The sequence below is a fragment of the Catharus ustulatus genome, chromosome 5, assembly GCF_009819885.2.
Source record: "Catharus ustulatus isolate bCatUst1 chromosome 5, bCatUst1.pri.v2, whole genome shotgun sequence".
NCBI lineage: Eukaryota > Metazoa > Chordata > Aves > Passeriformes > Turdidae > Catharus > Catharus ustulatus.
This window is the reverse complement of record NC_046225.1, coordinates 15,095,217-15,121,813: the sequence shown is the minus strand read 5'-3', so window position 1 is coordinate 15,121,813 and position 26,597 is coordinate 15,095,217. Positions and strand designations below refer to the sequence as shown.

Here is a 26,597-nt window from a genome sequence, read left to right as displayed (position 1 = left end):
ATTTTAGTACAATCATGGGAGTTGCCCTAGAAGGTCAAGAGCAGAGATCTGTGAGCTTAGTTACATGGCTAAGCAAAATCTATTTTAGGGAGAAAAGCTATTAAACTGCAGAAATCTTATTAGCAGTCCTAAATGGTGGACTTTGCCATCAGTTTTTTGAATTGCAATCTTGGTATGTTTGAGTTCTTCAGATTTATTTGAGGCATTCTTCTGAGAATTATGCCTACATGGTAGGAATGCATAGTGACATTTAGTTTAATAAATTGATTCATTACCTCTAGATTTGTTTACCAGTCTTAATTGTATCATTATATTTCCACTATCGTTTTGAATTAACTTACACTGTCCCCTCAGATCGTGCTGCCATTTTCATTTTCTCTTCCACGGGATGCTGTCTCCTTTATAATTATTTTATCAGCATTTAAATAGTGTTTATGCTAGAATAATAAGCAGTGTAAGGCAGAAGCATTTGTCCCCATTTAGAGTATCTGAAGGTCAGGAAAATGACACAACTTCTCTGAGATTCCTGAGTATATAAGTAGCAAAGAGCTCTGTGACTGTGGAAAACAGGTTTTGCTCTTCTATCCTGTGTGTGATTATTGAAATATTCACATGGCAGTTCAGGCCTACACAGCATAACTACAACAGAAACTGAGTTCTGGGGAAAAGGACAGCCTGGTCACTGGGGCACAGGGCCGAATCTGTGAGCCTTTGGGACTGTGTTAATCCATTTGTTGATCTGTCAGTGTCCTGCCAGCTGGAACAGAAGTTATTTCTGTAAGTAAGTAGTCGGGCCCCTAAGAAGGAAGGCTCATGGATTACTGCTGCCAGATGCCTTTCATGGCATTGATGGTTAATCCTTCATTAGAGGAGAAAGCATCATGTTCTTTTATGTAAATGAAGTTTATTTACTCTCTGCGTTTCAGTTAGAGAACAGATGAATCTGAATGTCGAAAGGGCCACTTCCCCAGTCTCTGTCCAAGGGCTAAAACCTAATTCACTGGGAGTGATTCTGCATGAGAAGTGAGTGTAGGCAGAGACTGTAAGGAGAGAAATCACAGCAAAAAATGCACTCCTCTGCCACAGCAGACTCGGGGAAGAGCTCTATCCTACAGCAGGTGAGTGCAGCATTTCTCAGAGCCTGAGTGCCCTTAATACAGGAATGACTTTTCCTGAAGTGTTGTCCCTGGAGTGCCACAGGGGTGTAGCCGGGTGAGGTTTTGCTTGGCTCACTCAGGTGTGGCTTAGCAGCTTGGCCACAGCCAGCACAACTCTCATTGCAGCCTAGTTCTTGTATTATGGACCCTGCTTCCCACGTGGGGATTTTTAACCTGGTTTGAGTTACTTCTTTCCTTAGTCATGTCACTTCTTTCTCTATCTTTGGGTACTGTATCAGCTCCAGGTGGAGAAATGTGGCTTTTTTGTCTTTTTTAGCCCAGTGTCCTTTGGTCATTCAGCTCAGTTTTCATGCCATTAATTTCAAACAACTCTTTTCTGCTCAAAAAAAGCATAAGTTTCTCCCTTTTAGTGTTACGTAGTCACAGAGTAATTTGCAATGCTGGGCACTGGCTGATGTTGTATTTAATATGTAAGGAACATGATGAGATTAACTGGATGTGACCAGCTGTCGATCTTCAATAATTAAGTTGTAGTAAGTTTTAGTCTCTTTCCCTGTTTAATTAGCCCTAATCAACTTGAGTTTTTCTTTTTGTAAGATTTTATTATGGAATAAAAGGTTGTCCTCTGAATTTTGTGCTTTTAACTTCAAAATGTAGCGTGTGTGATGGAAATTGTATTCCTGTTCAGCTTGTGATCAATAAGTGTTTTTACAGTAGAATAATCACAGGAGGCAACACAGAACAGAGTTCCAGGGAATTTGTTTAAATGCTTGAACATTCAAAGTGACTTTGTATCCAATTTACTTTCTTGACAGTTTGGAAAGTGACAAGGGGAAGTATGTTTGCAAAGGATCACAGAGATGTTTTGAAGAGGAATTCTTTGAAAGGAAGTGAAATTTGCAGTGCAGGCACCAACATGTGATTAGGTCTCATCTAAGCATCCTCTTTCAAGTATTTTCCTTTGCTCTCTGTAATTTTTAATTTTGAAAACCTTAGCAGATGCTGGTACCTGGGAAAACACTTCTGCATCCTCCAGCAGTGGCTGAGCAGCCCTTCAGAGAAGGGTTTGATGAGACTGTGGTTGCACTTGTGTACAAACGAGCAGACCCCCTAAGCCACAGCCATTCCCACAGGATGTTCTAAAGCTGCTGTATGCCAGTATTTCCCACTGGACAAGGTAGAATTAGAATTGGAATTTAGCTCTGTGTGACTGCATAAAACAGCAGCCAACTAAATGTCTCATTTTTAGAGAGGAAACTGCAAGGGGAAAGTGGTTTTGGACTGGGTGCTAATTGCTTTGTGTCTGATAGATTGATCACAAACTTTGAGGAGGTTCTGTGGCACAGGAGAGAAGCAACTCCACTTTCAGTATGATGGGGAACTTCTCTTTGCCTGGCTGTATCATAAAACACTTGCAAAAATAAAGTGCTGTGTCAGGCTTCCTGGGATTTGTGCTCAACTCTTGGGAGTACAGCTGTGCCTCTAGTGGGGCTGTGCTACCTTAAACCACTGTGTTTCTGAGGGTGGCCTCCCTCTCTCTCCATGGTGAGTGTCTGGGTACACTCCAGAGACTCAACAGTTCAGCTTGGATAAGCATCAGAGTCTGTGTCCCTGTCAGAAGACTTAATGTGGGAAACCTTACAAGAGCTGGCTCTCACCCAGACTTTGTGATACTCGCCAGTTCTAGCTGTGCCACTGATACTGAGAGTCTTTCTGAGATACCAGAGTCACCTTTCCAAAAAATCACTCAGCATTTGACAACTTTCATGTACAACATGAAATCTTACAGTTCTCTCTATATTTTGAATAGGTGATAAATCTTGGTGATGCGTTTAGTAATCTCACTGGCAAATATTTCTCTCTTACTTCTATCTTATCATACTTTTTTTTCGTTCTCATTCTTATAAAAATATCTTCTGCCATATATGCTGTATGATTTAGGGACAGCTGCTTGCTATGTCTGTGTTCAGCACACTTAAAAAAATATTCCATACCTTCTATATACAAATAACATCCTCAGTGAATAGTAGCCTCTCAGTGAATGGATTACCTTTCTTTTGAATGTTTAAACTTAGTCTAAGCATAAGGCAGAATTTTAAAGAATCTGCCATAACTTGGTGTTCAACAGTTTTGTAGATTCTGACATAGATAGAGAATCTTGTTAAACTTCAGTGAAATCTCTTTGTCTAACTCCTAGCTAACATTAGCATGGTCTTCTATTGTTCTGTGAGGACATCAGAAAGTTGTAGCAGCTTCTGTAGAGTGGCCTTAGTTTGCAGTGCTCATGGTGGTTATGAACAGTAAACTTTTCAAAGGAGAACTAATGGGAGTTAAATTCCTGTCTCCTGTTTTGTCAGTGGTAGGTATTTGTGTGTCAGGTCCTTTATCCTAAGCTTATAACTTTCTCTGGGTTAAGGCTTTGTGTTTCATGAGAGGGCAGTGATTACCTAGAGAATAGGTGCTATCTCTTCAGTATTAGCTAATGTCTGCTGAGTGTGTGGTTTTGTTGGTTAATGCATTGTTGTTGTCCAGGTTGTCAGTGATGGATTTTTTTGTTGCCTTTGCCATTATCGGACTTGGAATCCCTTTACTGATGCGCAGAAATTTGCCAATACCTCTCATGACTTTACTATAAGAAGTCTTTTGTTTCTTTCATACTAGAAAAATCAAACATCTTGATTAACTTTTTCTGCTTAATTGCAGATTATTTCATAGATCTCCTGATGTTTCTTAACAAGTAAATGGTTTGTAGATACTGTATAATGTCCTTTAAAAAAGAGTACTCCGAAGTACACTGGTTTTCTCCTTGCAAGCACTTTCTGTTAGTGCACTCTGCCAGAAATGAGACCCAAGTGATTTTTGTGTGAAAAAAACATTCTGTGGTATATGGGCTCCAGCTGTCAAGGCAAAGTTACACACCTGCCCAGATGAGAAGTACACTCTGGTATCCTTCTGTGCTCATTAATGAGAGGGGAAATGCAGACCATATTATGGACATGTCTGTGTCATAAATATAGCAGAACAAGGCTGAAATGAGGTTTCTGTTCATCCTGCTCTTTTACAAGGTATGGAGATGTACAGAACACTAAGCTCTGTTTGTGGTTTGCAGATAACTGGTATTTGATGGCTCTTTCTACATGAAAGCTGTGCTTGAATCTGACATTTCAGAGGCTGAAATGTCTGAAGGACTGGAGAGTTAAGCTGATAATTTATTAAGCAGCACACTTTTGTTTGAGTCAATATTGACTTGATATCCCAAAATAGTGCTGAGAGGCACAGTGTTCCTGGAGATGGTTGATTTTAGATGAGCTGTGGAACAAATGTCCTGAACTGATGACTAAAAACTCCTGCTAGTTTAGATAAGCATAATTGTCTTATGCTGAGACTTAACACTCTATTAGGTAATTGGTTTCGGCATATGTCAATTAGCCCACATGCTTTATTGAATAACTTATTCTTGATTTATTTACTGAACTGCTAAAACACAAATTTGCATTATTAAATAAGTGATGCTTCAATAAAATTACATGTATGCATGCATAATATATACCTGCTCATTTAGGATATTTGCATTCTTAGTTTTGTGTCTATGCCACAAAGAGCTATTATTTTTATCTGTGATTGAATTTGAAGTCAGATATGAGCTAAGAGGACTGGCTGCTCTCTGAAGAAATGAAGTATTTCTGTGTTGGGGTCTAACTATGCAGGCTGGAAAGCACCATGTCCAGAAGCAGGGAGGAGTACGGTCAGTTCCTGATGGAGAAGAGAAACTGCTTTTCTTGGAAGCTGTTGGAAAGACATTATCTTCTGTCTGTTTGCAAAATAATTGTCTGTAAAATTAGAAGGCATATGATCAATGTTTTCTGTGTTTGGAGCAGATCACTTTACTTGTGAATAGGCCTCTGTGTGAAACAGAATTTTAAAGACTGTCTCAAGTTATGACTTAAACACAATTCACTGTTCTGGGATACTGGGATACCTTCCTGATGAAGGTTCTTTTTGGCTGGCCTCTCTGAAGAAATACTACTTGAATTTAGCTGTTTTGTACTGATTTAATTCCCCACCTTGTGTTGTACACACAAGAGCATGTTTAGACTGATAAAAGAGCATCTCGATTTTTATCTGCTGAAAGCTCAGGACATTCCATATTCATGAGGAATGGAGAGCTTAATGAATGGATGCTGAGAGCTGGAGAGCTTAATGAGTAAATGCTGAGGGCTGAAGTGAGCATGTGCTTTGAATGTTCTTGTTAGTCTCTGAGGACAACCTTGCTCTGACACTCTGGCTTTGCAGCCTGAAGTTCACATGGCAATGTATATATAGGCAAGTCCTGCCAGTCCCAGGGTGAATTTGCACTTGAGGACTTCCATTCAGGTATTGATCCTTTCTTTCTTAAAATCATCAGAAGTTTTAATTTCCTGCTAGATCAAATGCCATACAAATATGTGCTGTGGACCTGACCTTTCAGAAAAATCCATTTCAGGTTGAGTGTTTGCACTTCAGTGCAATTCATGATGAGAGGCTGAAGAGCAAAGAAAGAATTCGGTAGCGCACAGCAGTCGTTGCCCCAGCAGCAAAAGCTCCAGGATCTTGTTTTTTCCTTAAACAGTCAAGTTTTTTCCAAAAACTGTTGGAGTTCTAACAGTCAAATTCTTTTGAAGCATTTTTTGCATGTTTGACTATGACTATGCCAGCAAATGCATGGGGCTTTTCCCTATCTTTCCTTAAAAGCAGAGATATGTTTGCAGAGACTTCCTCTAAAATCAGCTTGGAGATCAGCCAAATTTCAAATAACGTAATGATACATTTTGGTGTCTAACTTGAGATACTTCAAAGAAGGTTCTCTCAAATGACAGTAATTTAGCTTCAAGATGTCATGTAGAGCAGAGAAAATAAGTTGCTGTAATAATTGGAATTTTTTTTATCTTAGAATAAATTAGTTGCAACAGGTAACAGTGAAGTTGTCCACAAGTTCTACTACTAATGTTTGACATTATGTGACCCTCAAACTCCTCCCTTCACAGGTCATTAAAAACCTCATGTTCTTCTTTCTCTGCTGTTTGTTCTAGAAGGTCCCAAACAAGTTCTGCTGTCTGATAGGAACACAGCTATTGTTCACAAAGGAAATCTCTCTTGTCTCTGTCCCAGGAAACAAGCCCTGACAGTTTGGTATCTTTTGTGTGTACAAGCTTTAAGTAAAAAAGCCACAGTAATAGTTTCTAATAGTTTGTGGCAGTAGGCAAAACTCTGTTTTATTTTTACTTTCTTTAACTCAAAATTTCAGAGGAAAGCTCTTTATGGTTGAAGTTTTGGAAATAGGGGACTGTAGCAGCACTGTACATTTATATAGACAAGTGTGGCATGCAATGTATTTTTTTTTCCTCTAACTGAATCAATATTTTATATGTCTCAAGTCCTAGTAGTAATGAAGGATATAGAGGAGTGGATTTCTTACGGCCAGACTCTGGGCTTTGGTTTATTTATGCTTTTCCCATCTTTCTATCAAAAAAAAAAAGCCCACATGAAATTCCGTTGCAAGAGGCAGTGTGTGCTCAGGGGCTGGTAAAGTGTAGAGCTGTGATGGGGTCCACACAGATTGATGGACTTCTATTAAAACCTGTAAACAAACTGTTCTGTGTGGTGTGCCCTGAGCAAGAAGAGAGATGAGATTTTTTTGAAGTGAGAATGGCACTGGGAAAGGGCAAGATATGAAAGTGAACTGTGTTGGCAGCAACATCTTAGAGACAGGAGGGGTAGGACAGACTCTATAAAATAGGTACCACTTGGGATCTGTGGCTGAGGATAAGGTGGAGCACGGTGAAATCTGTTTGAAGCATAGTAGAAGTTCAAATTAGGAATAAAGGAAGGGCAGCAGAAGTAGGAGGGAGGAATGAGACATGCCTGAAAAGATTAAAAGACTCTGAAAAAATTGGAGCCCTTATGTTGTGCAAAGGTTGGTTTGAATTCACATCTTTTTCCTCATTAATGATCTCTTTCTCACACAGTTATAACTGCCGATGAGCAAGCATCACAGTTCTTTGCTCAGGTATTTAAGCCTAATTACAGCTATGCAAATGCAAAATGCTTAAATATGGCACTTCTTTTATGCTTTTATTGTGCAAAACACGAGAAACTTGCAGACTGATGGTGCTGCAGTTGTAGCCCTGCAGCACAGGAGAGACCTACCTGTACAGGGTGTTCATTGTATTACACACGAGGAATTCATTTCCTGAGCCTGATTCCAGGCTGGTTCAGTGCTTCATGAAAACAGCTCGTTCTGTGTAAAAAGCCCTGCTGTCTTGCAGGCATTCTGCAAGTGGGGAAATTGTGCTAGAGCACAATGCCCACCAGGGAATGTACTTGTGTTAGCAATCTTTTGCTACTTAGCACTTAAATTAGGCTTCAGCTTTTATGTTCAAAAGCTAATATGCCCCGTTCAAAAATATACACCCACAGTTTAGAACACTGCTATTGCGGATCATTAATGCAGAAGGTTGGCTGGGTATGAGCAAGAGAAAATAACATTTGTATCAAAGTATTTAAAAAGCAGTATCCTCATTACTGACTTGTTCATAGTTATGTGATTCCCTTTCTAGGAAAATGTGTTAATTCTTTGTGAAGAGAGAAATTCAATAGGGCACCTGATGTGGTTTACTAGTAAAAATGGTGATTCTGATAGTTCTCTATTTCAAAGCTGAGATTTCTCAGTGATGGTGGCCTCAGTCAGTTAAAGAACAAATGTTTCTCCAGCCACATTTTTGTCCTTTAGATGTCTAAGCAACCTTGAGCCTGATAATTACAGCAGATAGAACAGGGCAGTCCTGGGAAATTGTAATTGGAATTGTAGTTTGTAGATCTCTCTCAACCTGATGTATTACCTGTCATCGAGGCTTTAGGGGTAATGCAACTGTGTAGTATTCCTCTGATGATATGAGTTTTTGCATGATCATTAAGAACTTGGTTGTCCAGACTTTCTTTCTTGTAGTAAAGAAGAAGAGAGCATGACTTGAACTTAGGCTATGTACTCCTATCTTCGTTCTCAGATGAACTAAGAGGGAAGGCTGTAAATTCTTGGTCAAGTTTTACACAGTCAGGAAGAACAATTACCAGGCATATGCAGAATAAAGAAGCTTTTTAGAATTATAGATAAACAAAAACACAGAAAAAAACCCCAAACAGAGAGCAAGTTTCAAGCAGCTTTGTCTCTTTTGGTTTTCACATTGGTCATGTGAGATATAGCAGTTGCTCAGCCTTCAAAACAGATTGTCACTTGCTATGAAGATTCTCAATGAATCCTGGACCCAACAAGACATTAAAATCTCATTAAAATACATTTGCATTCTGTAGCTTAGCTCCTTTGCTTGTCTTTGCTCAGCCTATGCTCTGACCAAGCTTTTTGCAGTTAGATTTTTCAGCTGTCCCAGCTGGGATGGGCATAAAACATTTTAGTGTTTAAACTCATCTACCAGTTTGATGGCAGTTTAAAGGATAAATTGTCCCATGTCAGCTCAATGCAGGTACCCAAATCACCCTTGAAAGAAGCCATGTGTGATTTTCATCATACTCAAGGTGCACGGGGTTCATGAACAGGAGTGGCCAGCAGAATAGTTCTTACATTTCAATAAAGTTGGGCATGATGGTAAGTTTAACAGCTACAATGGAGTTCCTTGTCTCACTTGAGGATGGGTGGATCCCATAGTTTCCAGCTCTGGTATAAGGAAGACAAATGTGAGGTTGAACTGTAGCACATCAGTGTGTCAAGTCAGACCTGTGCTTTAAAGCAACAGTGCTTAATGCTATTCTCTTTAAAGCAGCAGTGCTTAATGCTGTTCTGCTATGAAGGTTGAGTGACCACAATTCTGAAGAAGTTTCATTAGGAAAAAAGGAGAATGAGTTGTTCATCTTGTTCTCTGATACTCTGTCGCTGCAATTTGCTGAGATAATTTCTGCTTCAGATTAAAATGCCTGAATACAAATGCTTTAAATGAAAGTTGATGAAGGAAATCTAGGTGGGTTTTTCTAGAGACATAGATTAAGTATGTCAACTAGTGTGCAGTTGATTTGCAATAAAAGGAAAAATTTAAGAACGCAAGTGTAGTGGAAGAGCTGTGAATTTTATCAAAATTATTGGTGTTTTGTTTGTGAAGAAATGCTAACTGGAGTCCTGATCAGGAATGGGAAATCACACAGTCTTACCATTCATCTGAACAGAGAAGAGTGTGCTGTGAGGTGATGAGTAGCCAGGAGTTTCTGTTTGAATACCATACTGAGGTGCATTTAGTGTATTCATCTAGAACATCAGAAGGCTAAAATTTTACTATTTAGCATTTTCCTGAGGAGACAAATACAAAGCATCGAAGCAGGAGGATGTTTCTAAAGAAAACTCAGTGAGTTCTGTTGAGAGGCCAGTCTGCCTTCCATATTGATTCAGTTCCCAAGCTGAAGAGAGTGTGAGTTTCAGAAACTGTGGCTAAGAGAAATGCACAGGGGAGTAGGAAATGGTTTCACTTTGAAATTTGTCCCAAATTTGTTTGTTTATTTGTTTGTTTTTTCCTTTTCTTTTGTATTGTTTCGAATGTGAATGTTCTTGTGAGGCTGGCCATTACATTCTCAGCTCAGAAAAATCGGATTAATCCTAGTTTTTTGATGTTACTCTTGGGAGAAAATTCTCTCTTAAACAGTTGGTATTAATTTAATCCTTTCACATTCCATTCTCAAGAAATGCTGGAACCAGTGTTCGCAGGAAATCCAAGACACTTTTAAAAGGACAAAGGCAATACTTCGTTTGTGCAGAGTTCAGTTCAGGTACATCCAGGTAAAGGAAAGGTGTTGAATTAGACAGGAAGAGTCTTCTTAGTAAAAACACCTTTTAGGGACTGAATGCCAGGATGTCTGTGCCTTCTCCTGTAGTAGATGGGCAATAAGGAGTGCAGAGCTGTTGAGACTGGTACTTGAGGAAGCAGTCCCCCCTGAAATCCAGTCCCTGCTCCCAGTGCCTCTCTGAGTGTGAGCTGTGGTGCTGCATCACCAGCACAGCCTGGTCCTTCTCTTTTCCCCTGAGGAGTGGATCCCTGCAGGAATTGGCCTCTCCATATTTTAATTGTCGTTTTGGATTGTTTGTTGTTATTTTTTTTTTCTGGATGCTAGCAAGAGTTCTTAAAATGCCTTGCTGGTACTGGGGGTATCAGCAGCATCAGTGTGTGGGTCACTGAACCCCTGAGCAGGCAGGACAGAGCACTGGGCACCCGGATGGGTGATATGCATAGATTTCTTCAATAAATAAGGGTTCATGTGTGCTACTGCCAAGAAAATAATGCAGATTAGAGTCTGCTTAGGGGTGCAGGAGTAACATTATGTGATGGTACATTGTAGTTCTGAGACTCCAAACAGTGTAGATCCAATTACTTTTGGCCGTTTCCAGTGGCTGGAATGTACAGGATATACACGTCAGTTGTGCAAACAGCAGTCTTTCATCTCAAACATACCAGAGTCAGCTTCTTTGGTCAGGTGGTCTGGGTTCTGCTCCTTCCAGTTCCTGTGACACCTGCAAAGTAACAAAGGGAAAAGATGGGGGAAAAAGTGGAGTTCATATTCCAGCCCCTTGAGTTGGCTGTTCACAGCCAGGCCACATCAGACAGGCTTAGGCATTTCTTGGACTACGAATGCAGGCATGGAAATTTGAGAAGGCACAATCTGAGGCTAGAAAACAATATAGGTAAAATAGGTTATGGTTTGCACACAGAAAAGAGTATGGATTCACATCTGCAATGCGACTTCATGCTGAGCACCATTTTCAAGTTGATGTTCTTAATGCTGGTATCAGTGTTATGAATAGATGTCTGATTTTTTGGAGATTGTGATCCACTCATGCTTCATTGTAATAATAAAAAAAGTGTTAAAAGGAAAAAAGAGTGAGAGTGGATATTCCAAACAACATCTTTAACAAGCGTCCTCACAGACCTACTGAAGATTCAGAAAGGTCCTAATTCTATTTTTGTTTTTCTGATATTTCTTATCTGAGATTCTTTCCCAAATCATGGTTGTTTCTTCTTGTCTCATCTTGTAAATTTTGCATTTAATATGTAGTCTCACTAAAAATTAATATTTGCAGTATAACAAAAATCCAAGTGGTATTGTGTCCCAAAAAATCTTTTAATGAGGCTTTAGTTAATGAATAATATCTACATTAACACAGAAGTAGGAGAACCCTGCAAGATTCAGTATTGTGTTGTGAAAGAAAGGGATATGAATTACAAAGTAGATCCAAAATTGCTATAAAATGATGAAGCTCTTTCTGTTAGGAAAGCTTCACTTTCTCATAACAAGGTAATGTAACCAAACAAGCTCTCCTTCTCTGCAAAATCAGCCTGTGTATCGGCTCACTGCATGTTTACCTGAGCTAAAGTACTGCTCTGGAATTCACACTGTAAATAAGCTAGCTAGACTTCTGGGATTAATGCAATCTATCTGGAGAACACCCTCCAATTTGTCAAAACATGATAACTTGGTAAATACTACATCATCTGCTAAGCAAGTATTACATAATCTGTTGAATGTGCAGGCTATTAAAAGAATATGGATCAATATGGCAGCACCTGAGAGGACCATCACATGTCATATTTTTTGTTGTCTCTGTACTGAAAAAAATCAAGTTTTCACTTCTCTTTTTATTCCTTGATCTGATATATATTATGTTTATGCAGGTTTTTGTTTTTGTGAGGTTTTTTTGTGTGGCACCTTGCAGGATTCTAGTCCACTGAAATGAAAAGGAGCTACAGTTCAATATGATAAGATAAATAATTTTTTTCAGGTTTTATAAGTCACAGGACTCAATTGTGGTGCATTATTTTTCTCTATATTTTATTCTATTATATATTGCGGTTTTATGCTTGTATCCTTATTTTTTGATCTTTTAAGGGTGAGAACTCTAGATGATGTGTAAAATAGGTCTTTTGAAGTAAAGTAGTAAAGATAGTATCATGTCTCCTTTTTGTCCTTGAATGAGAGGTTATGAATGGCTATGTAAAAGGTGAAAATGGGAAGCAAATTGCCAGGGCCTGACTGTGTGTTTTCTGCAGGGCAGGGTTGATGAGGAGGGCTAAGGTCTGGGATTCTGATGCTTCCCTGTCCCCATACCCTTATTTTCTGTGCTAAAAAGGATGGAACATAGCACAGAAGTAAGACCCATGTTTTGTACTGATCTTGGGCTAGTCACTGAGAAGATTTTTTTTTTTTAAATCTTGATATTTCTCTAGTATTGACACTTAACATACTATATCTTAGAAAAAAACAACAGTGTTCTTTAGACTTTTAAACTGTGGTATGATCTAAAATACACTGTAGTTCATGTTGTTGCATTGCTTGTTGCCTTTTTGGGGAGCATAGGGCATATAAATGGCTCAGTTTTCACCGTAGAAAACTGAAATCTTTGTTTACCTCCAAGTTAAAATTTAAATTTTGAATAATGATGCAATCCTTAAGAATCAGCCCTCAGTAGAATCTGCCAATGGCTTTTGCATTCATCAAGTTTCAGTTAAGTCCCTTTTGCAGTTGTGTGGCCCAGTTCTGTTAAGTGTGGTCTACAGGAGTAGAATTAATTCAGAAAACCTGTGCTAAGATTTTCTAGTCCTTAAGAAATTTCTCTTTAAAAACCTAGCTGTTTCAATGCCCAGCACTAAGCATGGCACTTTTCCAGAAGCAGTATTCCTGCTGTAATGAGCAGAGATATTTACTTTAGATATCACTAAGATAAAAAATGGGAATGTAAGAAGCTGGAAAGATGTGAATACGGGACTGACAGGATTTCTAGGTGCATTGCATTGTGTGTGGAGTACTTGTGTATGCCCTTGTCTCAGTGAAAGGGTGTCAAAATGCCATTTTTTTACTGGAAGGGTTTGGCGTTCTGCAGCGTGGAAAGGTGGTTTGAATCCTCAGTGCCCGTGCACTAACGTGGTACCTTTTAGAATGGAGATGAAACAGTACTGCAAGTCTGAAAACGTGGAGCTGTTGCAAGCCAAGTTCTGGCTTTGACCTTCTTAGTGTGGGCCCATCCTTTAATGAACAGATAACAAGGCAGTGTGTTCCCTTTTAATCTAATCCTCATCAGACCTGTCCGAGGCGGTGGGTTGTACCGTGCCGTCTGCCTTCTCCTTAGGGAGTCACAGCAGCACTTGGGTCTATCAAGTGTTACTGCCTTCAGTGTGGCACAGTGTGTTCCTGAAAATAAGAATGGAGTCATCCCCACTTGTTCAAAGCACGCTTATCAGTCTCTGCATTTATTCTCTCCATCGTGGTACAGTAACTGCTGCGAAATTTCCAGTGCGTGTATCAAGTTACAGATTAGTGCAGGCCCCTGTGGTTCTTGGAACAGCATGGGGCTGTTTTTGTTTACTGATGACATTTATCCTCTCATTTCCTTTTGGAAGCATGACAGCTTCTCACTGTCTCATGGGGAACATATTACAGGACCTTCTTTTCATGCCATGTCTGACAGCAAGCGCTGCACTGCACAGTATCCGTGTCTGCTTGCTGTGGAGCTGCTGCTTCCAGCAGTCAGGCTGGCAGGAGCTTGGCTGGGCACAGAAGCAAAAGGGTTTCTAAGAGCCATTATCTTTTCTTGCAGGAGGAGACCGAGAGCGGATGACAGCTAATCATGAGACCTACCTCCTCATGGCGAGCACGCAGAATGACATGGAGGATTGGGTGAAATCCATCCGCAGGGTTATATGGGCACCCTTTGGAGGAGGTGAGTCACTGGGGGAACATGCAGTGCTCACAAAGACTCACAGGGCTTCTTCTGTTATCTCTGAGTCCCAGCCAGAGTTTTGAAGTAAAGAGAATGGCCTAGGTCTTTCCAGAAAAGTGGAGTAAAGATGTTTCCATGTAGAGGGCTCAATTAAAAGACTTTGAACTGTCTGGAATTGCTTCCCTTGATGGGGACAGCTCTTGATAGTGCGAGGGGGAATTTTCACAGAAGATTGGTCTTGTATGAAATGGGCTTTCCTGCAGGGAGAGGCAGGGTAATTCCTTTGGTCACCAGCTGAAAAACCATCCATGGTGTTTCTTAAATGCCTGTTTGAAAAGCTGTCAGCAATTCTCCTGCCAGTGACAGCTAAGGTCAGTAATAGTATTATATGAAGCTGTGCCTCAGAATATTAGCACTAACAGTGTGGGAATTTGACTGGCATCTACAATGATTTCAGTAGTACTGGACCAAAAATTTATTGTTGGGGATCTAATTGCCTTTTTGAAAAGCTCTCTTATGTTGAATGGGCTGCAAATTATTGTAATAATTTTCATCGTTACTATTCTGGTGATAATATCTTTATTATAATACACTTGCACAAAATGTCTGTATGTTAATCAGTCTGTTCCTTGGAGCTCTCAAATCTCTAAGTCTGAGGACAGGACAGAAATATTTTCCTACAGTGGAAGACCACCTGTATTGCAGCAAATGGTTGTTCTTATCTGCAAGTTGCTGGAAAAAAAATAAGGAGAACAAGATCATCTGTGCTGTTTCACAATCAAGAAGTGCAGTTATCAGTGAAAACTCTTATTGGTAACTCCTTTCTCTTGACTACTGGGTAGAACACAGGACAGAGGAGGGAGAGACTAATGGAAATTTTAAAGAAAACTTTCCTTGAAAGCCACTCATCTTCCTTTGTGCTTTATTCAGTCACACAGTATTTAGGAGAGGACTTTGGCCTCACTGGTGGGCTGCACTGAGGGACTTGGTCAGCTAGGGCCTGCCTGCATCTCTGAAACATGTCTGCCTTCTCCTTGGCTTCTCCTGGGAAAAGGGGCCTTGAAAAGATGGTGCAAAGCAGTCATGTCACTGGCATCAGCCCCTTTATGTTAAATAAATAGTGCTGTCCTGAATTTGGGAATGTGGGTCTTAGAATGCTTAGGGGAAAAAAAAACCAAACATACCAAAGAAACCCAAAACTTAAAAGATTTGTCTTAAAAGGCATGAACTACTACAGGTATATGGACTTGATTTGGGAAAGGGAAGGTATGAGTAATTCTGTAATTAGGCTAGGTAGGAAACTCGGGTTTTTATATAACACAAAGATTACCCATCCCCAGCTTTCTCTTCAGAAAGTAGGCCTTGTGTTGAGCTCCTCAGCACTCTCCTACTCCAGTCCAGTAGCAGCATAAGCTGCTGTGGCAGTAATAAATTTGGAGGCTTAGCAGAAGTGGATTTTTCAGAGAGTATCTTTGTGGATTTTTGCGCTTGGCTTCCTGCACCACAGTATCTTTCTGTGGCAGATAATAGGGAAAGGCAGCCTTGCTGTTCTTCTGCAAGTGGAGGTGTCTCTACATGTCACAGGCAGGGAGCTGCGATTAGGTGAAACTAGATTCTAGCCCAAGTCAGTGTACAGAGCCACAAATAGAAACCAAATCTCTCAAGTCCTGACCCTGTGCTTTCTTCACCAGCTCTTCATTTGCTTTTATAGGGCAAGAGCTATTTCTGATTTGCCGCTGGGAATCCTTCCAGCCACCAAGAAAATTCTCAGGACACCATCGTTGTTGTAGGAATGTTTAATGCCAGTTACTGAGGGAAGCACCTTGCTGAGGATTTTGGTTGCTGTTTTACATAAAACTAGAGGGTGCAATCCTTGTATTACCTTTTCAATTCATTTGCAGATAAAGCACTTCAAAGTATGTTCTTATTTTTCTTGTTGGGTTTCTTGAGCAAATATACTGATTCAGGGTTGTTTGTATTGGGAAGCAAACATTAACTCCCTGGAAAATACAAAAATGGCTGGAATATAATTTAAGTGTAGTGTTCATGGAGAAGGTTTGACTGTGATAACAAAGCAAAGGCAGTATCATGGGATGTGTCACCGTTAAGAACCAATTTTCCAACATGTCCCCCATTTTATTAACTACTTGATAGTCAGAGCTATCTTAACAAGGATAAACAAATCCTATTAACTGTTCTGTAATTATGAATGACCAGACACACTCGTATTATTATCCCCTGCTATGTGGATGTTGCTACAGCTGCTGCAACAGTCTGACTCTTCTTAAGACAGACACTTGTGGCTTAAGATGTCTTAAGAGCCTGCCTTTATGATCTGTAGCTATCAAAGTTAAAAATGGTGTTATGTATTATAATAGGTGTAAAAAAGATACAGAAAAGTTGCAATCACATGATGATGACTAGCCAGCAACAAGTAATTACTTGCAACACAAAATTATTCCAGACAGCTAATTAATCAAAACACTAGTTTTATATCAGCTTCCTGAATTTCAGTACTTAGTGGTAAACCACAATAGCCTGGTGTCACACAAGTCAAGTACCACTTTGAGGAACATGTGAATTTTCTGATTCTTTTAAGCATTGTAAGTAAGCTCTCTGTGTGTGTATGTGTGTGTGTGTGTGCAGTGGATGTCTACAAGCCTTGCTGAGCTACTAACATTTAAAGTTTGGCAGTGAGAGAGGACTCCTGGTACCAGAGTGAGGAGCGCTGTAAATAATTAACTGGATCATTAAATTGTTATTTGTTAACCCGTGCTAGAAGGAGAAGGTGGGAGGGGGGCAGGTGGGAATCTGCTAAGCTCATCAGAAATACGTTGTTTTTTGCACCAGAAAAATAAGGTGACTGTGGAAAGAGAAATCTGAAAGGGAAAAGAAATGTAAATGAGGCAGGGCATGTAATGCCTGTTTGCACATGAAATTCCCTTCCTGATTAGATTAAAAAGGCAATTTTTTACAGAGCCTGCAACTAAGGGGGGGAGGGTGGAGGCGAGAAGAAGGAGATTTTAGCAGGGGTAGTAGTGTAAGGTCTGGCACCTCCTGCAGGAGCCAGGCACAGCCTGCTCGCTTTCCCAGCCGCCGCACATGACAGGCACAGCCTGAAGTCAACTCAAAGTCACCCGAGGAGACACAAACCTGCGCTGCGGCTGCCGCACCTGCTGCACGCAGGCGGGGAGCAGCACAGCCCCGCTGCCAGCTCCGCTGCTGTCCCTGCTGCTAGCCCTGCTGCCAGCCCTGCCCTGGGGCCACCAGAGCATCCCCCGCTGCGGGCACAGATTCCTCAGCAGCTCCCGGGATCCTGCCGGCAAGGATGCGCCGCTGCCGCATCTGACGCGCCTCTCCCCAGAGAGCTCCCGGTAGTTGGAAGGCAATAAAACAAGCGAGAAGCCCATGAGAGCATCGCACGAGGAGCCGGCTGTATAAAAGGACTTTGGAGAGGAATCTGGTATGGACAAAGAGCCTTTCGGGCGAAGGACTATATTTTTGCTTCTCGGTTGCAGAAATTAAGGGTGTCAGAGAGGAGATTTGTATCCTGAAGGATTCTTCCGTGGCCTTTTTGGTATTGTTCTTCTCTTTCCCCTTGCACACCGCACAGTGCTGAGCTTTTGCTGTGGAATTAGAGTCTCTGCCACTCAGCCTCCTGTTCCAGCCGGGAGGAAGAGGTCTTTCTCCCCCTCCATCTGTGCAGGCACTTCTGTTTGAGTGGAGGATACATCTTTTTGCTGAAACTCTTTTGTTGTGGCATTGCATAATAGGCAGTTGTCTTACTGCAGGAAATAAAAGAAACGAAAGGAAATAGATGGAAGGAAATTGTTCCCCAAAGCAAAACTGAAGCAGAGAAGAGAACATCGAAATCATTTCAAGCCCTACCCAAGATCTAGAAGACCACAGGTCTCCTAGCTCCAGAGGAAAATACACTCTTACAAAAACTCCTCAGCAGTCAGTGGTGATGAGTAATCGTGGTGTTCTGTTTGGATGCTGCTGGTGAAGGGGAGCTCTGGAGGGACGTGGGGGCTCTGGCCTGTATGATGCCTGAAGACAGAAATGCTGGAGTCCGCAGCCCAGGTGCCTTAGCAGCAGCTCCCTTCATTCCTAAAACTACTTACAGGAGAATTAAGCGGTGTTTTAGTTTCCGCAAAGGTAGGTCTGCTCTGTCGCTGTGTTCTGCTGTGCTGCTGAAGCCATGGCTTCTGAGAAGTCAAGGGGGCTCTGTGTGCAGGGGCAGATGAGAGCACCGAAACAAAAGGCATGAAACAGTGCAGATGCCAACATTCCACCAATGATTTATTTACTCCTTTGTTCATTTGTTTGTAGCTGCCCAGCAGATACTGTCTCCTCTATATAATAGCCCATGAATGCAGGAGTGAGGTGGAATGAGACAAGATTGTTGCGGTGCCTCTGAGCAGAATTGAGTGAGAACACTGAGGGAATTAGACCTTCCATGCTCTGAGTTGCCTATTTGGCAAAACATCAGGAAAAAGAGTTTATATTTGCATTTTGTCTGTGTGGGAGGAGGGAGGGAGAAGAGAGGGAGCAAAGCAAAGTGATAAATGTTCATGTGTGCAGAAGCTTGAGTCTTTGATTTCAGAGGTTTCTGGTGGAGTATAGCTCTACAATGCACTGTCCTGGTGCAAGAGCTGCATTCCCACTTCATTGTGCTGCCCTGCAGCCTGCATTTGGTTTTTCACCTGCAGCATGGAGAGGTTTATAGCCAGTTTTGTTTTGCATTGCACATACTCCTTTTGAAGCAGAGAATGGAAATACTCGGGGTAAAAGGGCAAAGAGGAGGCTGGATGTCATAATATGTCAGCTGAAAGCACTGGAGGGGAAACACATGTCTGAGACAGAGGTACAGGGAGTGATAGTAAGGTGGTAGGGCATTGGGGATGAGTGGGGAGAAACGGTTTCCATGACAAGGAAAAAAACTTTGTGTGGGGGAACAAGAAGAAGATGGATATTAGTGCTGTTTTAAAAGCTCTGCTGGACTGAGAAATCCAAGTGAAAGGGCTAAATTGTCATGTTTTTCTGAAGTGTGAGAAATTTTTTTTACAAATTATACAAATTCTTATACAAATTCTGTCACCTTCTTCCACTGCTCCTTCCTTGGCTGTTCCTCCGTGCTGCCACTTGCCCTTTTGCAAGACCACGCAGCTCTTTGCTCCCAAGCCTCAGCAGCAGTGTGGTGACATCATTGCTTTCGAGGGCTGGCGAGCCGGCAGTCAGGGGCGATGTCTTGGAAGGAAGGATCACAGCCAGCGAGGGGCTCACTGCGGAACTGCTGCAGAGATCAGCCAACACCTGCAGCTGAGGTAGCACTGGGAGCTGTTTCCCCCTGTGCCCCCCTCCCCAAGTCCCCTGGTTGCTGGAGTTCAGTCCTGCTGGAAGCTGGCCAGGAGGATGTGCATGTGTATTGCATTTCAAGGTGTCGGTGTGAATTAGAGCTGCCTGTGCCCCCTTTTACCCGTAGCTATTTGAGAAATGTTTGGAAGTTGAATAAAGGATTAACTGATAATTTTGCAGACAGCTGCCTTTGTGCCTGGGTACAGCCTTAGCTGCTCCAAGAAGAGCTTCAGCTGTTGATCCTTCCCCCATATGTTCTGATACAGAGACTCTCTATGTCTGAAACTCCCAAGTGAAGAAGCAGCTCTTGGGGCAGAGAACGGAGTGATGGAAGTGATGCTGCTAATTGCTAATCCTCTATGTAAAATTTGTTTTGGTTGCTTTCCATATACATTTTCTGTCAAGGCCCCTAGATCAAAGCTGCAGAATGCTGGAGCTTGTATTTAACTTGCTTGTGTCCCATTGGAGTCAACAGAAAGAAGGACATTAACAATCAAGCCCTTACTATGGTGGCACCGGTGCATTAGCTAACTATACTTGTATTATTAATTGGTTTACTGAATTATTGCAACTTCATTTGCAGATTGTATACCTAAGTATAAAAAAAGGCAAAACTAGCCTGCTGTAAACCTAATCCATAATTGTATAAAGCAGATCAATTAGATCTAAGCTGTGAAACATGATGGAGAAAATAAAATCAGCAGGGAAAACCAGTGGCTAGTCATGGGAAGAAGTACAAAAGAATACCAGAACCCTTTGGAAATCCAGATCAAAGTTCCACTGTGATTTGCACCGAGAAATTAGATGCCAGGCTTCTGGGGTTTGGGGGTCATGTCATAGGCGAAGTCAAAGCTCAGAGGGCAGTATCTGAACAGAGACAGAGCCAAACATCTTTAAACTCCAGCTTGAAGCAGATGCTCTCTGTTTAAGTACCACGGGAACTTCCATAGAGAACATGCAGGGTCAATGGAGAAAGCAGTATCTGAGGAGGCATGCAATGGTGAGAACATTCAATAATATGGTGAATTTGGATGGAGAGAAGGAGGTGGCATTGGCTGTGGCTGGAGAAAGAGTGCAGGCTCTGATGTGATCAACTGTGACAAGTTCCTGGTGATGTTTCCAAGATTGTCTCCTTTCCTTTCCCTATTTCTAATTCTGCTCTTGTATGAGAGTTGTTTTTGCAGGCAGGTATTGGGGTGTGGAAATGTTCTGAGCTCCAGGATGGAAGTTTATCTTGCATTCTCTCTGATCATGGGGTTGGGAGAAGTGTTAAGGAGAAGAAAATCATTCAGGCAGGAACAAAGTTCTGCTGCCACTGGTTTTGATGGGTTTTTTCCTCTCTACATTCCAAAATTCTGTAGAGAAGAAAATACTCCCTGTCTTTCATCCACTCAAAACAGCACTCACTGCTGAGGAACATGTGAGCAGAAAGCTGATGGGAAATAATAATTCAAAACTCCTTATTAGGTGTTACGTGGCCATGACAGCCAGATACGTGTTATTCCAGAACCTTTGTTCCCAGCCCCACTGTTGAAAACCATTCATCTGATCTGTTATTTTCTGTCGATGAGTTACTCATGAAGAATTAAGAGCTGTTTAAAATTCGCATCCAGAAGCTAAGATGAGATCGGTTCCTTTAACCTTAACTGACCCTTTCTGATCAGTACAGCCCGTGAAACCAGAACTTGTTTTGGAAGCACCAGGATCCCTTGATCTTTGCTGCACATGCACAGGAGTGGGCCATGTATGAAAACATCAGCCCTCAGTGCCTTTTGCTGTCTGAAACCTTCTGGCTCACTGAGTGTGTGTGCTGTGGTAGATCCAGAGTGGCAGGTGGACTTGTTTGAGATACTCCTTATTTCAAGCTGTTCCTTATGGAATGGCTACCTAGATTTTTCTCTTTTTTTTCCTCCTGAATCAGAAGTCCATAGACTTTAGATGTGATGCCTGCCTGTGTTCAGTTATCTGAGGAAATAATTGACTAATAGCATTCTTAGATTTTAAAGCCATGCTCTGTGGCTGTGTACCGTGACAAATAGCCTCAGTGCTTCCACAACTCTTGAGAAGACATATACAGAATTTGCATATAGCACTGTGGTGTTTTTCATAAGATTTCTGGGTATCTTTAAGCATAGAAACCCAGTTTCTCAAAGTGTTTACAAAACTGGCACGGGAATGTTCTAGTTAATGAATAACTGCTCAGCGTGCCCTTTACTAGCATGTGATTTTCCTCTTTGATGTTATGCGTGATCTTGGCTTAATTGGATCTAGCTTTACAGACCTGCAAGGGCTCTCTGAAAAAGCAGTTCTGCTGATTAAATCTAATGACTGGTCAGAGCTGGATCCTGTGCATTTCTCTGCTTTTCACCAGCTGTGGGGAAGCCAATGTTATTCTGAATCTCATGGTTTCTTGTTGATTTATTTGTTTCTTCTTTGGCACCCTGTCCCAAGGATAAACCAGGCCACAGGTCAGCTCTTGCGCATCTGTGCATTTCTGGATTTTGGAGACATTGAGATTTAGGAGGAGTCACTTGAGTTTGGATTACAACATGAATTATGAAGGGTCTCTTTTACTTCCTTCTCCGACAGAGATGTTCTTGTTTTGCTACTGTAGTGGAAATGTACTCTTAAGACACAACATTTGAGATTGTCTCCATGATTTTGGTTATAATCTAGTCTCCATAACTTGGACTGTCTTTTCCTTTCTTTTTTGTAAAAGAGGTGCAAGTAATTACCAATTACAGCTTATAGTGTTCATCATTTTCTCTGCCAAACATTATGGAACTGCAGTTTTCACAGGAATGCCTTTGCTTCCAATAATCAACCTCTTAATGCTTGTAGACTGTTCATCTGCAGCATCTCTGTAGCAGTTAGTTGTGACATGAGAGGGGATAAAAGCATTAGAGAGGGGCAGTGGAAGAAGGTGTGCCTTACCCAGGAGACACCAGAAGGATGATGAGCCAGGTAGAAGCTATGGCAACATGATGTGGAAGCAGAGTTGTCATGTTTCTGTCCCTTCTGCTCCTGGCAACAGAGCACCTTTGCCATAAGGCATCAGCAGGTCTGTAAATTCAAGTCAATATTTGTGCAGGTTTATCATGGCTGATTCATTTCATGGCCAAGTGCTACCTGGTGCAGTGTTCTGTGTTTGTTAGGTGGAGGAAATGCTTCTTTTGGAGAATCTTGTTCAACCTACACTTAGACACCAACCCAAACCTGCCTGAGATTAATGCCAATGCCAAACAAATTGAAAAGTAGTGTTTAATTCCAGTTACAGACATCTTAGTGCTTTCTGGTTCCTGCTTGTTTTCAGTACAATTTGTGTTGTGGTCCATCAGCAATTTGTAATAATATAGTAAGGGTTTTTGCTCCCACTGCAAAAATTGCCCTTACTCTGATTTTATTCAGTATCTATGAGATGGGGTTTGAAAACCAGTTTTAAAATGAACTGAAAAACATCCAAAAAAAGTATTAATAGAAAGTGATGTATTTTGGCTGTATTGTCATTACTAATAGGAGTTCCAAGGTATCCCTGAGAACTTACTCTTGCCTACAAATGGAAGCAGCAATGTGCACATTACCGATTAAAGAAAGTTAGCATGTTGAGAAGGAGGTATAGGCAGTAGGAGAAAGCTTATTCCTGCTAATTGTACTGTCAGTGGGCATGAATTATAATTATGTGCACGTTGTAGTGGTATAATATCCTATCGTATTTTGTTTGAAAAGAGGCAAAAAGTCTTAACTTGGAAAAATACAGGAAACACAAATTCAAGTAATACTCATCCCATCCCCATTGTCAGTTTTTAGGAGCTTGGGAAGGTGTGCAAGAATTAAGAAAACATACTTAGCATACTTAGCATACTTAACTCCTCTGCCAGCCTCAAGGCCCCAAACTTTGTGGATGCTACATCAGCAACTATTATTCTAAACTTGACTCTGAAATTACAAAAATTCCTTCTTTAACTGCTTATTGTTGGGCTTTGGGTTTTGTACAGCATGAAGAAAAGAGAGCTAATAAGGAGTGACTGTGTTATGTTCATTCCCCTTACCTACTGCTGGTTTTGGCATCCCCAAGTGTGGGTACCATGGAAATCACAAAATACACTGTTATGCATCTCAGAGACTCTCTGGATATCTTAGCAGGACATCATTTACTCTCTCCAGTTGCTTCCTGTGCTACAGTAAAAACAATTGCTTTTAAGTACAAACCCCAGACCTTCCATATGGTTAACTTGAGACTTGTCCTACATCCTTGAGCATTTTGCAAGGCAGCTGTCCTGCCTGCAACTGAGGTGTAAGTTACCTTTCTGTTAAAGGAAAAATGTACACATTAAAGGTTACCCAGATGGATGCTTCAATCTGAATGTAATCTGTGGGTGAGTTAATTTTTAGATCAAAATCAAAAGGTGCAAAAGCTGTCTAGTTCAATTTCGGGCTTTTTTTAGAAAAAGCAAACCAAAGCAACCCTGTTTTTCTTCTTGAATATTGTATATTTTTAAACCAGCAGTGCTCAGTGAAGGGCACAATTTACTACCTCTTTTTTTTTTTAATTTTTATTTTTATACTTTACAGTGTATGTCATTGCAAAAGCAAAGTAGTCATTTGGTCTTTAATTTCTGATTGTGACTGCCTTAGAACTATTCATTGTCTTGCTATATATAGAAATTGGATTGCCTTGCTTCAGCCCTAGTACTGTTCAGCAAGTGGTGGTCTCAAGAGAGAGCTTCCAGCACAGATGACATGCCTGAACATTATTGTGCTGCTCTGCACTTGGAAAGGAGAGGCAAAATCAGCTGTAAAGAGTAGCTGTCGTTCCAGTGGTAGCACTGATACCCTCAGATCAGGGTTGAAATTAATTCTGTCAAAAAGCCTCCATTTTCTTTGAGCTTCAGGATGAATTCGGGTTTCCTGCAGTTCATCTGACATATTTCACCTTTCATGTCAGGAACTTCTTTTCATATACAAAATTTGTTATTGCTAAAGCAGATGGTGATAATGCAGTTGGCAATGCATAATGGATTTATCATTGTCTATTTGGAGAACAGAATAATAATTTCATTTAGTAGTGACAAAATGGTGAGTTACATTTATAAATACTTTTCCCTCCAGATAATGTTTATATCTCTTTGGAACTGATACAGGAGGTACTGATAAATTAGGCATAGATTAACAAAGATGGAGATGCATCACTTTTGAATCAGAAGTTTTGTGACAGAAAATCCTTTTTGTTTTATTTCCCTGTTTTCCATGCCTGTGGTCTCACAAATAACAGTGTTTTATCTTAAATAATATTTTTGAGCATTGTTAGAAAATATGTCAGCACTGTATTTCCAGGACAGTGTCAATGGTGAAATTGAGCATTTTATTCTTAAGAAAGGAGTAGGTTGATGTTGGAACTCAGAAGCTTGGGAGTTTGGAGCTTCCTGTGCTTTCTGACACTGACCCCCAAGAAAATACAGCTTTTGACTTAAGGCCTTAGAGAAGGCTTCCAAGTTTGGGTGATGGAGTTAGAGTCATGAGTGTGTAATTAGAATAGAAGTGTGTAATTTCACATGGCAAAGGGTTTTAAATTTGAGTCTTTAGAATATAGTAGTAAGTATGGAACAAAATGGAAGTTTTTGGGTGTTGTCTCTTCCTGTCTTCTTCCTTCTTCTTCATAATTTTAAGTAGCAGTTTTTAGTTAGATAGTACTACACTGCAGGTCACAAGAATTTAGTTACTGAGTCAAAAGTATAAATAATAGAAATGTTAGTTCTTTATTAAACTTTGTCCAAGCATTTGAATGACCTGCAAATTGTGTGGGTTGTAACAGAAGGTGTGGGCTTGTCAGATGTGTTTATGATGCTGAGCTGAGTCTCTTTCTGATGCAGGAATTTTTGGGCAGAAGCTGGAAGACACCGTGCGGTACGAGAAGCGCTATGGGAACCGCCTGGCTCCCATGCTGGTGGAGCAGTGCGTGGACTTCATCCGCCAGCGGGGGCTGAAGGAAGAGGGCCTTTTCCGACTGCCTGGGCAGGCTAATCTCGTCAAGGAGCTGCAGGATGCGTTTGACTGTGGAGAAAAGCCTTCTTTTGACAGGTAAAGCCCTCCAGCTGTTCCCCACTCGCGGCAGCCAAGGCAGGACGCGGTGTGCTGGGCTGGCTGACCCACAGTGCTGTAAAACACATGGCAGCAACAGATAGAATGACATGTTTTTGTAGGTTTCTCTGTGTGTTTCCTATTACTGCTCTGAAATGTCTTCTTTTTTGTTCTGACTTTGATGTCTGATTTCAAAGCGTTTCTGGAGAATTTCCTTTTGTGAAAAGTTGGTTAGGAGAAGTATTGCTAATGTTTTGGCTTAATCAAAAGTATCTGGATTGCCTTGATCTTAAAATCATTTGAAATGCAGTGGTGATGCTGGCATTTAGTCAGTTCCACAAAGGAAGAATTTCTATTATCACCAGTCTTGGTGTGTTCTGTTATCTATAAAACTGACTGAAAGGGAAGTATATTTTCATGCATTTCTTTATAATTTTGGGCCTTTGGTCTTATAATGAAAGTCACTCTGGCCATAAAATCAAACCTATGTGGTCTTGAAGGTCCAGGTCTGATTTGTATTCCCATATTTATGCAGTTTTATAGAGTTAATGAGAGTTTCTAGGCCAAGGAAAACCTGGTCCTGTTCACACAGCTGTCTGACTTCACTCTCCTGTAAGTAATTGTAGTCTTCTGTGATTTTTGTATCTTCCTTTAAGCATTGACAGCAGTAGTCATACACCCAGAGGGTGCAGTCAGAGAACCAGAACCAGTAGATTATGAGTGCCACACAGACTTTTTAGCTCTGACCAGAATTAGTGTGATGGTCATGAAATTCCAATTCAAGAGGCTGTTTAACAGTGGTAGTCCTCAGTATATGCCCTGAGTGACATCCATAACGCACCCCCATGGTGGCATCAGGATGCTTCACTGCAATTGTGGGCCCAATGGGAATTAGGAGGAAGAGGCAGATTGCATTTATTATGTGAGACCTTTGTCTGATATCAATCCAAGCAACAGGAAGGAAAGTGTAGCTTGATCTTTTAGTGCAAAAACATACCATAATTCAAACCTGATTTCTGGAAATAATTTAGGTGCCTCAATTCCCTGTTCCTGTGAAGTGAGCAGATTAAACTTGAAGGTTTGGGCATCAGGTGCACAGAAGGCAGACACCTGTAGTGCTCTTTCATCTACAACAGTTTCTCAGTCCCAGCCCTCACTTTAAAAGAAAATAATTTATAATGCTCTGGAAAAGTGACTTGTCTTCTTATGAGCTTTATTCATTTCTCATTTGAAGGTGAGTTAGGATAATTGATGAGTAAATGGCTTTATGGAGCCAGAGGACTATGGGAAGTGGCTGT

The 26,597-nt window shown here is 41.0% G+C and overlaps 1 protein-coding gene across 4 annotated transcripts in view; it reads left to right on the top strand.

Moving 5' to 3' along the window:
* Positions 1–26,597, top strand: part of ARHGAP24 (Rho GTPase activating protein 24) — a 184,599-nt gene that overhangs the window by 140,869 nt on the left and 17,133 nt on the right. For 3 of the 4 annotated variants that reach the window (XM_033060521.2, XM_033060524.1, XM_033060523.2), the window contains 2 exons: positions 13,741–13,863; positions 25,092–25,299. In XM_033060521.2, coding sequence (XP_032916412.2) covers positions 13,741–13,863; positions 25,092–25,299 — 331 coding nt within the window. Of the gene's footprint in view, positions 1–13,740; positions 13,864–15,677; positions 18,022–25,091; positions 25,300–26,597 lie in introns of those variants that run through there. The other variant, XM_033060522.2, reaches the window with a different exon arrangement.